Source organism: Amblyraja radiata, chromosome 4, assembly GCF_010909765.2.
Source record: "Amblyraja radiata isolate CabotCenter1 chromosome 4, sAmbRad1.1.pri, whole genome shotgun sequence".
Classification (NCBI taxonomy): Eukaryota; Metazoa; Chordata; class Chondrichthyes; order Rajiformes; family Rajidae; genus Amblyraja; species Amblyraja radiata.
The window spans coordinates 40,078,706-40,091,421 of record NC_045959.1 but is presented as its reverse complement, the minus strand read 5'-3'; the positions used below and the strand labels follow the sequence as shown (position 1 = coordinate 40,091,421).

General features: G+C 40.9%; 1 protein-coding gene across 4 annotated transcripts in view; it reads right to left on the bottom strand.

The window, feature by feature from the left end:
• Nucleotides 1-12,716, bottom strand: part of pag1 (phosphoprotein membrane anchor with glycosphingolipid microdomains 1) — a 118,787-nt gene that overhangs the window by 24,574 nt on the left and 81,497 nt on the right. For all 4 annotated transcript variants that reach the window (XM_033019228.1, XM_033019226.1, XM_033019227.1 and 1 more), the window contains exons 2-3: nt 8,630-8,830; nt 558-591 (exon numbers count right to left, since the gene is read on the bottom strand). In XM_033019228.1, coding sequence (XP_032875119.1) covers nt 558-591; nt 8,630-8,772 — 177 coding nt within the window. In that variant the 5' untranslated portion in view covers nt 8,773-8,830. The remainder of the gene's footprint in view (nt 1-557; nt 592-8,629; nt 8,831-12,716) is intronic.

Below are 12,716 nucleotides of genomic sequence, written 5' to 3'. Positions count from 1 at the left end.
CTAATCATTTTGGAAATAAAATTAAACTTGCAGTATACCGATCCAAATGCCAAGATATAGAACTTTGCTGAACTCCATTGACAATTTAAAAATGACAGATTTACAACGTAAAGGCAAGAGTTGGAAATGCCATAAAAATGTGGATTGGATGATTAATGATTTTGTTTACTTTTTTATGTTTAACGATTGGCTCAAGAGATTGGACATTGCCATAAAGATTAGGACAATGTGTGCCAGCAAGATTAATTAAAAATAGAAAATGAATATAATTTATCATTAAAAGTCAACATTTAATCATGTGGGTTTAGATTTAAATTGATGAAAAGAGGCACAATAAACAATAACCAGGCAGAGCAGAATCAATAAAATGGAGAAGCAAGGTTAATATGGGGGAGGGAGGGTTGAAAGAGATAGCACACCAAACAGAGTGAATGGACTGAATGGGCTTCGTTCCAAACATGAGAACAAAAAGATTAAATTTGAGATATTGGGGACATGGATAAAAAGGGAGAGACATGAATGCATCAACAGAATACTGAGGGTTGTGATACACTTACCACACTCATTAAATGCACATCATCCTCTGGGGGCCTGTAAGTAGAAAGGCAAATTCATCATTACATCTTTAAAAATGTTTTTTTTAAACACATTTGATGAGTTTCCTTTGCCCAGTTATAGAAGTGATAAGTGCATTGTGATGAAACTTGTTTCAATGCTCCATGATCCAGCTCAATAATCAATACAAACGACCTCAATGGTTCAGTTAAAAACATTATCTCAAAATTCCCTTTACAAACAGGGATTATGGCTTGAAAGAAAAAGTGCAAAGACATTTTGTTCCGAGTGCTATCAGCTGGATTTGCGTGGTGCCGCGTTAAGCTTAAAAATCAACAAAGTCAGGGTCGTACAACACTTTGACCACCATGACTCCACAAACTTTTCATGATACCACGCATACCTGCAAAGGTACAAAAGACAGGCAGCTTTTTTTTGCCATCTACACTTAACCCACACCTGCATTTGTATATCTAAATGCTTCTTAAATGTAGTAATTGTATCTGATTCCACCAGCTCCTCCTTACAGTGCATTCCACATATCAACCACTTTGTAAAAACGTACCCCTCAGAACTCCTTTCAAACTCCTTTCTCTCACCCTAAAACTACAGTTGCTATTATAAAAGGTAGACAAAAATGCTGGAGAAACTCAGTGGGTGAGGCAGCATCTATGGAGCGAAGGAAATAGGCAATGTTTCTGGCCGAAACCCTTCTTCAGACTGAATTATTAAGTTCCTTCTAATTTATTATGGTTATTCCTGACCGTTAAATGACAATTTTATTCCGTGGATTAACCTGGCTGCAAAATGAAATCTACACAGCATTATTTGCCCAAGCAGTAAATATCACACAAAACATGACTTCATTCCAGATTATATATATTTAATAGGGTTTAAATGTAATGGTGTACTCAAGAGGTGGTATCACACCACTAAATAAATAGGCAGGTAGGTAGATAAACAGAGAGATAGACAAATAAATACATGGATAAATAAATGAATAAACAAACAATTACATATATCGATGAATAAATAAGTAGAAAGATGAATAAATAGATCAAATAGATTAATTGTCACTTGCACCAATAACAGAATGAAATTCTTACATCCAGCAGCAAAACAGGCTGATAAACACAATACACATAAATAATATATAATAAACATATCAATAACTTAATAACCACAACATGAGTGCAAACAATACCCAACTTCCTTAGTGCAACCATAGAAGTTCGTAGTTGAGGTTAGTGTTGTGTAGCGATCAAGAGCTCGATGGTTGTTCGCAAGAAGCTATTCTTGAACCTGGAGGACATACAGTTTATGCCGGTGCAGACTTGGTAATATTGAGTTAATTGGAAAAGGGTCAAAGCATCTCCAATGCATCCAAAATTCTTCCTCATATACAAAGCCACATCAAATCATGTCATTTTAACTGCAAACCTTTCAATTTACCCCTGAATGCATTAGAAGTTTATCACCTACCTCACAGCCAACAATAGACCATTGTGGGCTCCACCTTTCCTCGATCATCGTTAATTTTTGCATAATTTTCATTCATTCATCCTATCTTTCTTCTGTACCTCCCATGTCCCTTTCCCCTGACTGTATGAAGAAGGGCCTCAACCCGAAACGTCACCTATTCTTTTCTCCTGAGATGCTGTCTGACCGGCTGTGTTACTCCAGCTTTTTGTGCCCATAATCTTTCCTTCTCTGCAAGACGATTACAATGAGGTCGACTCAATTTAAATGGATCACAAGATTACTAACTTCAGGTTCGGTCACGATGGACAGCACTTATAATCCAGAAACATTTGTTGAACTGCTGGACTTTATTTCACCTTCGGTCAGGCAAAGTGTTGGGACAACACAATTGCACATAAGCCCCCACACCCCTCTGTCGCCTGGGTGATGAGAGAAGGAAAACAAAGCTCTGAAGTTCCTATTACTTTCCAAACAAACCGTTCATTAGAGTAGAGAGAAAATATTGATTCTGTGTTATTTCTAACATCACATCAGTTCATTACTCAAAGGAAGTGTAGATCTTAATAGGGCAATAAATCATACAAGAAAGGTGGAGGGAGAGAAGGGCAATCTATTCCCTCTTCATTGGCATGTGCATTGTTAAATCTTTTTAAGGACACTATACCTCTGGTTTTATAGGATTTCTATTTTAACTGGTCATTCTTGGTTCTTGGGAAATTCATCGGGTAAAATGAATGTAGCCTGATTCAATATGCAAGGACCTTTATAGCACAGCTGGAGGTATTGAGAATAGCTGTACTTTCCTGCTGCTCACATTCCATTCTAACCTACATAATTCCCCCAAAAACAGCATCCACTGGGATCAATAGGCTTCCCATGATTTCCAACGCAGCACCTTCCCCATCGTATTATTCCTGTACTTCTTGTAATCCTCTAATCCTCTTGTAATGATTCCTCTAATCATTGGACAAAGTCAGCATGGATTTACAAAAGGTAAATCATGTCTGACGAATCTTATAGAGTTTTTCGAGGATGTAACTAGTAGCGTGGATAAGGGAGAACCAGTGGATGTGGTGTATCTGGACTTCCAGAAGGCTTTCTACAAGGTCCCACATAAGAGATTAGTATACAAACTTAAAGCACATGGCATTGGGGGTTCAGTATTGATGTGGATAGAGAACTGTCTGGCAAACAGGAAGCAAAGAGTAGGAGTAAACGGGTCCTTTTCACAATGGCAGGCAGTGACTAGTGGGGTACCGCAAGGCTCAGTGCTGGGACCCCAGCTATTTACAATATATATTAATGATCTGGATGAGGGAATTGAAGGCAATATCTCCAAGTTTGCGGATGACACTAAGCTGGGGGGCAGTGTTAGCTGTGAGGAGGATGCTAGGAGACTGCAAGGTAGATTGGATAGGCTGGGTGAGTGGGCAAATGTTTGGCAGATGCAGTATAATGTGGATAAATGTGAGGTTATCCATTTTGGTGGCAAAAACAGGAAAGCAGACTATTATCTAAATGGTGGCCGACTAGGAAAAGGGGAGATGCAGCGAGACCTGGGTGTCATGGTACACCAGTCATTGAAAGTAGGCATGCAGGTGCAGCAGGCAGTGAAGAAAGCGAATGGTATGTTAGCTTTCATAGCAAAAGGATTTGAGTATAGGAGCAGGGAGGTTCTACTGCAGTTGTACAGGGTCTTGGTGAGACCACACCTGGAGTATTGCGTATAGTTTTGGTCTCCAAATCTGAGGAAGGACATTATTGCCATAGAGGGAGTGCAGAGAAGGTTCACCAGACTGATTCCTGGGATGTCAGGACTGTCTTATGAAGAAAGACTGGATAGACTTGGTTTATACTCTCTAGAATTTAGGAGATTGAGAGGGGATCTTATAGAAACTTATAAAATTCTTAAGGGATTGGACAGGCTAGATGCAGGAAGATTGCTCCCGATGTTGGGGAAGTCCAGGACAAGGGGTCACAGCTTAAGGATAAGGGGGAAATCCTTTAAAACCGAGATGAGAAGAACTTTTTTCACACAGAGAGTAGTGAATCTCTGGAACTCTCTGCCACAGAGGGTAGTCGAGGCCAGTTCATTGGCTATATTTAAGAGGGAGTTAGATGTGGCCTTTGTGGCTAAGGGGATCAGAGGGTATGGAGAGAAGGCAGGTATGGGATACTGAGTTGGATGATCAGCCATGATCATATTGAATGGCGGTGCAGGCTCGAAGGGCCGAATGGCCTACTCCTGCACCTAATTTCTATGTTTCTATGTTTCTGACCTCTTAACTACACTCTTCTCATCCCCACAATATCCATTCCCAAGTTTGGTTAAATCTGCATCCTTTTCTGGAACTTTGGATCTCATCGAGAGCAGACAGCATCAGAAACTATTGCAACAAGTGATGGCTCCCACTGATTGTCGCCGGAAGCTTGCATCCTTTTCAGGACGGACGATGAAAGCGATGTCAACATTTGAAACATGGAAAATTGACACGAATGAAGAAGACCCATTGAACACACCCATCGACGTCATGGAACCTGCAACTCTGCACACTGTCTTCGGGGCCCAACTGAAAGCAGCTACTTACCTAAAATAGTTTGGGAAAAGCACTGGTCCACAGATAAGACCAAAACAGTGATTTCAAGCCCTCGTCTCCCACTTCTCCTCACCCCATCCCATCCCCCTCTTCTCCCCAACGTACTCCTGGCAAAACCAAATAATTGAAAACAAGATGAATAAACTTAAAATGAGTCTCACCTTCTTTAGGGAACTGAGAGACTGTTGTGTGCTCTGCTTCACAGAGACATGGCTCACACCTGCTTCACCGGTCTGTGTCATGCAACTCAAAGGCTTCTCACTTCATCTGTTGGACTGTACATCATCATGGGGCAAGGTTAGCGGCTGTTTCCTAGTCAAGTCATTGGGCTGGTCAGAAACCACGGTGTAAAGTTTGCCAGAAACTAAGCTTGCCCTGGATGAACTGCTGCGACCAAGAGCCTTGAAACAAAGCACCCCAGGGCTGCCTTCATAATAGCTGGAGCCTTCCACCAGGCCAACCTCAGGAGTGTGTACCAAAATACTGTCAGCTCATCTTCCGTCCCACCAAAGGTCCAAACACCCTCAACCACAGCTATACAACCATCAAAGATACTTCCAGCATGAAATCCTTCACAATTGGTTTTGAGTTGGTGGACATGTTCCTTTTCAAAAACTCTGGCCAATCTAAATGAGAACACCACTGGCATCACACACCTCATCAGCAAGTCCATAAAGGAATGCCAATAAAGTCAATATGATTCTTCTCCAAACAGTAACCATGGACGAACCACGTCCATTCCCAGGTGAAGTCCAAGTCTGAAGAAGGGTTCCCACCCAAAATGTCATCTGTGCCTTCCCTCCACAGATGCTGCCTGGCCTGTTGGGTTCCTCCAATAGTTTGTGTTTTGCTCCAGATTCCTGCATCCACATTTCTTGTGTCTCCGAGGTCTATGTCTGCAGTGTTCAAGTCGATTGATCCCAAATTATGATCTTCGCAAAGCCGTCAAGGTTGCTGAGAGGGAGCTCTGGACAAAGCTAGATTCCCAGGATAACCACATGGACTACCATTAATTGTGGCAAGGTTTTCACAGCATAACGGTGACAAAGTGAAGCAGTATCACCGACAACTCAATGCATTCTATGCTCGCATTGAACAGAAGGTCGCTGCAATGAAACAACCTGCCCAGAGAGCCCGTGGTGCACATAAACCCATGGTCACTGGTGTCAGACCAGCCTTCCTGAAAGTGAACCCAAGATAACAACTGGACTGGATGAAGTCCCAGGACCTGCTCAGACCATATTCACAGACATGGTTAACCTCTTCCTAATTTATTCTGAGTTCCTACCTGCTTTAAGAACACCACTATCAACCTGACACCAATGAAGAGCAAGGTTGTGGCCTTAATGACCACTGTCAGAGGCTCTGACGTCCACTATCATAAAATGCTTTGGGAGGCCGGTGTGACACAAACTCCCGCCTTCCAGAAAGCTTCTTCCACTGCCTTTTGCCTACTGTTGGAACAGGTCCACGGCAGACGTCATCTCTCTGGTCCTGCGCTCATTGCTGGAACATATAGATAACATATAGACAGACATCTGCAGTAGACTATATATTGCTTGTAGCTATGCCGTCAACACCATATTGCCAAGAAAATGCATCTCCCCAACCTCTCAGACATAGTAGACAGTACCTCCCTCTTCCACTAGATCCTTGACTTCCTGTTCAAAAGAAAACTACAACCAGTATGAATTTCCAAAAAAAATTTCCTCCACAATAATTCGCAACACATGCATTCAGCCCCTTATACACTCAGCACTATGCAGCCAAATTCTGATCTATTTCATTTCAAGCTTGCAGGTGACATAATTATAGTGGGCCAGATAGCAAACAATGGTGAGACATACTACAGGAAAGAGAGTGTGTGTTTAGTAACATGGTGTCAAGATAACAACCTGCCCATCAATGTCAGCAAGATGAAGGAGCTAATTATTGACTTCATCGTCAATGGTACTAAAGTGGAGATGGTGGGTAGCTTCAAGTTCCGAAGGATAAATATCACCAGCAACATGTCCTGGACCTAGCACATTGAAGCTATGGTGAAGAAGACACATCGGAACCTCTACTTCCTCAGAAAACAAAAGGAATCTCAGCATGTCTACAATGACACCTACCAATTTCTGCAGATGCACCATAAAAATCATACTATCAGAAAGCATCACAGCTTGGTTTGGAATATCTCTGCCCAAGCCCACAAGAAATCACACTCATGGATGTATCCCAGTCCATCACACAGACCAGCCTCCCCACCATTGATCGCATCTACATTTCTCGCGGCCTTGGGAAAGCAGCCAACAAATGAAGGACCTTTTTCACATCAGTCATTCCCAACTCTCCGAAGATAGACAGGGAATGCTAGAGTAATTCAGCAGGACAGGCAGCATCTCAGTAGAGAAGGAATGGGTGACGTTTCGGTAGAGACCTTTCTTCAGACTGAAGAAGGGTCTCAACCCGAAACGTTACCCATTCTTTCTCTTCACAGATGCTGCCTGTTCCACTGAGTTATTCCAGCATTTTGTGTCTATCGTCAGTTTAAATCAGCATCTGCAGTTCCTTCCTACACATTCCCTCCTCTCCAGTCAGGCAGAGGATACAAAAGCTTAAAAGTTCGTATCACCAAATACCGGAACTATTTCTTCCTTGCTGTCATCAGATTACTGAATGGTCCTCCCATAAACTAGGCTGCAGTCCCGAACTTTCAACCTGCCTCATTGCAGATCTTTCTCTGCAACTGTAAAACTATTGCTTTAATATTACATTCTACATTTTTCTCTTTGCACAGCCTGTTGTAATTGTGTGCAGCTTGATTGTACTCTTGCAGAGCATAATTCGATTTCTGGATCACAAGCAAACAAAAGCTTTTCACTGTATCTCAGTCCATGTGACAATAATAAACCAATACCAGACTGTCTGTTTGTTTCATGCATATAAGCGCTATGATAGGGAAATTGCATTTGTTCCACGAAAGAAAGTAGGATTTATATAAGATTACCAAATGAATATTCAAATGAGTGGATTTTGGCTACTGTATATATAATTGGATTATTCATTTTTACTTCTATGTAATATAATACCAAATATATTTAAAAATACTGGTGCCGGCACATTTAAGCAATGGAAATGTCTTGCCAAACGCTGGACCTTGAATAGAAGCTCAAAAGATTTCTGTCAACATGAATATTTATTGTTCAGATGGATGTTTAGACCATCACTACGTAGGCCCCTCTCGGTCATGATTGACCATGGGTGATGCATCCTAATTGTTGGCTGCTTGCTCCAAACCTCGGCTAGACCATCACTAGTCATTCAATAATAAGAGCGAGTTGTCAAATTTTTATGTTTGCTTGGAAGAATTATAACCAGACTGCCATCTACTGCATGTCTGTATTGACAATCTCAAAAAGGAAAAGGTTTATCCACTTGCTGCATCCACAGCGAATTCTGTTCAGGGCAGATTTTACAAACCAAGAGATCAATAGCAAATTATTAGAAGACCGGCTTCTCCACATAAGCTATAACCATATAACCATATAACCATATAACAATTACAGCACGGAAACAGGCCATCTCGACCCCTCTAGTCCGTGCCGAACACATAATCTCCCCTAGTCCCATATACCTGCGCTCAGACCATAACCCTCCATTCCTTTCCCATCCATATAACTATCCAATTTATTTTTAAATGATAAGCTCTTTAATCTTCTGCCCATAATGTTCCAAAAACCTTGCTATAAACAATGAAATCTAGGTCACTGATGGCCTCGCTACTATGAGCATTCTTAGGAGATAATTAAAATGAATTCACCCCAGTGTCCTTTCTCTGGAGCAGGGAACAAGTTTGGAACGGTTCTGTTTCTTAATTACCACAGTGCAGTCATTAAACACTCCAAGTTTTTGCTCAGTTGCACAAACGTGATATTGAGAAAAAGAAAAGCTGCCGATTGGATTCTGAACTGGTGCAAACTATTTTATAAGTTAAGTTTTGTTTTTCTTACCTGTCACAGATACTGCACAGAAAAATGAAAACAGACAGGACCAAAAAGGCACAAGCTAAGGCAAGTAGACCCCAGAAAATATCCTGTCCACTGTTAATTAATCCTGGGATAGGTCCAATGACGATAACAGAGTTTGGAGCCATTAGAAAGGCAGGTGATGCCGACCACCCAATGACATCAGTGTAGTAATCTTCTTCTTACCTGCAATATGTGACAAACAGAAAAATTCTGATTAATAAATTTGTGCAATTTAAATAAGACAGCATAACAGGAGCAATAACAAGGCCGTTCAGTTCCCCAAGTCTGTCCTGCCATTCGGCAAAATCACGACTGATATTCTGTTTCCAAAGTATAATTTTCCTGCCCTGACCCCAATATCCCTCAATTCCAGTAAAACATTTATTAAGCCTCCACAGGACAATGAGATAGAGAATACCAAAATGTTATCACCCTCCAAGTGAAGAAATCTCTCATCTCAGTCGTAAACACCCTATATCATTGAAACTGAATCTTGGTTCTAGGTTCATTGTCCAGAGGAAATATTCACCTCAGATCAAAAATGTTGATCCCTTTAATATGTCACCTCTCATTCTTCTAAGCTCCAAGTAATAGAGTCTATTCAATTGCCCCTCACAACTGATGTGCCATTCTGGGAATCTATCTGGTAAAGCCTTGTCGCACATGTTCTAAAGCAATCGGAAAGACCTGAACTGAGCAAAATACTCAAAATATGGTCCAACCAAGGGCCTGCATGCACATAGTAAGACATGTTTTCTCTTGAACTCTAATCCTTAAGCAATCACGGCCAACATACTTGTCCTTCAATTTGTCTGCTATGCCTACCCATTTTTGCAGTGACTTGAGTACTTTCAGATACAGTCTTGAACATCAGCATTTCCCTATCACATCATTAAAAAAGAAAATGTGTTTTCTTTCCATATTATGGTCCATATACCATGCCATTAATTAACTAATTTAAATGCCCTTCAAGTCTCTTTTGAATCTCATTACTGATGCTCTTGCTTGATTTTATGAGACCAATAAGATGGAAATCTTGCATTTTGTGTCCAAATCCAAATCATTGTTACAGAATGTGAATGGAAATCCCCGCACCAATCCCACAAGTCACCATCTGCGAGCCTGAGAAGAACCCTTTGTTTTCTGTTAATCAATTCTTAATCCACACCTGGATATGTTATAATACACTGATCTCCATGTATGCTACCATTGTTCATTAACCTCCTGTGTGCAACCACATCAAGTCTTCTGAAAATCCAAATGCACCACTTGAACTGGTTTCTCCCTAGATCCCTGGTCAGCACTGTGGCGCAGCGGTTGAGTTGCTGCCTGACAGCGCTAGAGACCCGGGTTCGATCCTGACCTGATGGTGCTGTTTGTATGGAGTTTGTACGTTCCTTTGCATACCTTGGGTATGCAGGCAAAGAATTTCACTGTGCCTTGTCACATGTGACAATAAAGTATTCTATTCCATTCTCCCCGTGACCTGCGTGGGTTTTCTACGAGAACTTCGGTTTCCCCCCACACTCCAAAGATGTACAGGTTTGCAGGTTAATTGGTTTGGTAAATTGTCCCTAATGAAGGATAGTGTTAATGTGCAGGGATCGCTGGTCGGCGCAGTCTCAGTGGGCTGAAGGGCCTGCATCCGTGCTGTATCTTTAAAACTAAAAACATCCTCAAATAACTCCAATAGAATAGCCAAGTGATTTCCCTTCAATAAGTCCAAGTTGACCATGCTCAATCCTATTATATATTTCCAGGTATCTTCATAACATATCTTTTATTATAAATGCAAGCATTTTCCCCATTACCAATGTCGTGCTAACAATTTAGTAGTTCCCCATTTTTTTACTTAAATAGGAATGCCATTTATCACCCACAAATTTACAAGAACCATTCTGGAATCTAGCATCTAGGAAGATTACGAAAATATCAATTTCCTCTCAAGCCACTTATTTCATAATTGCAACTCATCAGGCCCCTGGGGTCATTAGCTTTTAGCCTCATCAACTTTGCTGGTGCTTTTTTTAAACCTCTAATTATTTCCTTTGGTGTCTCATTCTCATGAGTCTCTTGGTTTTCACCTGTTTCTGGCAGGTCTTTTGTGCACATGTCTTCATAGAAGATGATGTTTTGGCATGAAATATGTAATGTAATGTAATATTTGTTTAATTCCTCGGTCACTTCCCTTTTACTGGTTACAAGTCCGCCCTATAAAAAGGGGAAAACTTTTGTCCAGCATTAGCAAAATACAGGAGATTCTTATGAGTTCAATGGACTCATAATTGTTTCCAGTATTTGTTTAAGCATACGGTTTAGTGTATAACCCATCTTACTATATGTATTCTAGTGCATGTATTTCATTGTCCAAGGTACACATCATGCACTCCAGGATAAAGTATGTTTTATTATTACATGATAGATAACAAGATCTAATTTGAGGGCCAGTACCAAAGTGCTCACATTTTTTTTCAAAACAAAGTTCTTTCTAGATGACACTACATTTCATTTAGAAACATAGAAACATAGAAATTAGGTGCAGGAGTAGGCCATTCGGCCCTTCGAGTCTGCACCGCCATTCAATATGATCGTGGCTGATCATCCAACTCAGTATCCTGTACCTGCCTTCTCTCCATGCCCCCTGATCCCTTTAGCCACAAGGGCCACATCTAACTCCCTCTTAAATATAGCCAATGAACTGGCCTCAACTACCTTCTGTGGCAGAGAATTCCAGAGATTCACCACTCTCTGTGTGAAAAATGTTTTTCTCATCTCGGTCCTAAAAGATTTCCCCCTTATCCTTAAACTGTGACCCCTTGTTCTGGACTTCCCCAACATCGGGAACAATCTTCCTGCATCTAGCCTGTCCAACCCCTTAAGAATTTTGTAAGTTTCTATAAGATCCCCCCTCTGTCTTCTAAATTCTAGCGAGTACAAGCCAAGTCTATCCAGTCTTTCTTCATATGAAAGTCCTGACATCCCAGGAATCAGTCTGGTGAACCTTCTCTGTACTCCCTCTATGGCAAGAATGTCTTTTCTCAGATTAGGAGACCAAAATTCTACGCAATACTCCAGGTGTGGTCTCACCAAGACCCTGTACAACTGCAGTAGAACCTCCCTGCTCCTATACTCAAATCCTTTTGCTATGCATGCTAACATACAATTCGCTTTCTTCACTGCCTGCTGCACCTGCATGCCTACTTTCAATGACTGGTGTACCATGACACCCAGGTCTCGTTGCATCTCCCCTTTTCCTAATCGGCCACCATTCAGATAATAGTCTACTTTCCTGTTTTTGCCACCAAAGTGGATAACCTCACATTTATCCACATTATACTGCATCTGTCATGCATTTGCCCACTCACCCAGCCTATCCAAGTCACCTTGCAGCCTCCTAGCATCCTCCTCACAGCTAATGTGCCCCCCTGCTTCGTTTCATCCGCAAACTTGGAGATGTTGCATTCAATTCCCTCGTCCAAATCATTAATATATATTGTAAATGTTGTGCCGATTTGCCTTTGATGTTAATCAGCATTAGACTTTGCAAAAGAAGTCAAACAAGAAACTCTTCTAACTATGAACAAACATAATCACCTGCACTCTGCAGCATTATTTACGATAGATTCATAATGCAATACATATTTTAATCAATTAAATAAATTTGCTCAAATATATATACTTTTTAATCCTACTTGATAAATCAAGTGTAACTTCCTTCAGGAAACAAAAGGATTGCAATTCAAATTTTACATTTCCTGCTTGATGAATAAGTTCAGCTACTTTGAAACAGCAACACTGCTTCCTTGTCCTCAACCTTGAGAAATTTGAGAAGTTTCATCTGATTTTACTCAGGCATATTTTTGTATCCATTAAGTTTCCTGGTCAATGTCCAAAATCATTTGAAAGCAGTCATGTTGTAAATACGTCAACTGAATATGCATCTTCAGTGAGGTAAATGTGTGAAATAAATACTGGAAACAATTATGAACAAATAGATTGTAGAAAGGGTATTTATTTTCCCCTCTCTTTTTGCCTCCAAAACATTTCATTGAAGCTTTACAAGCATGCT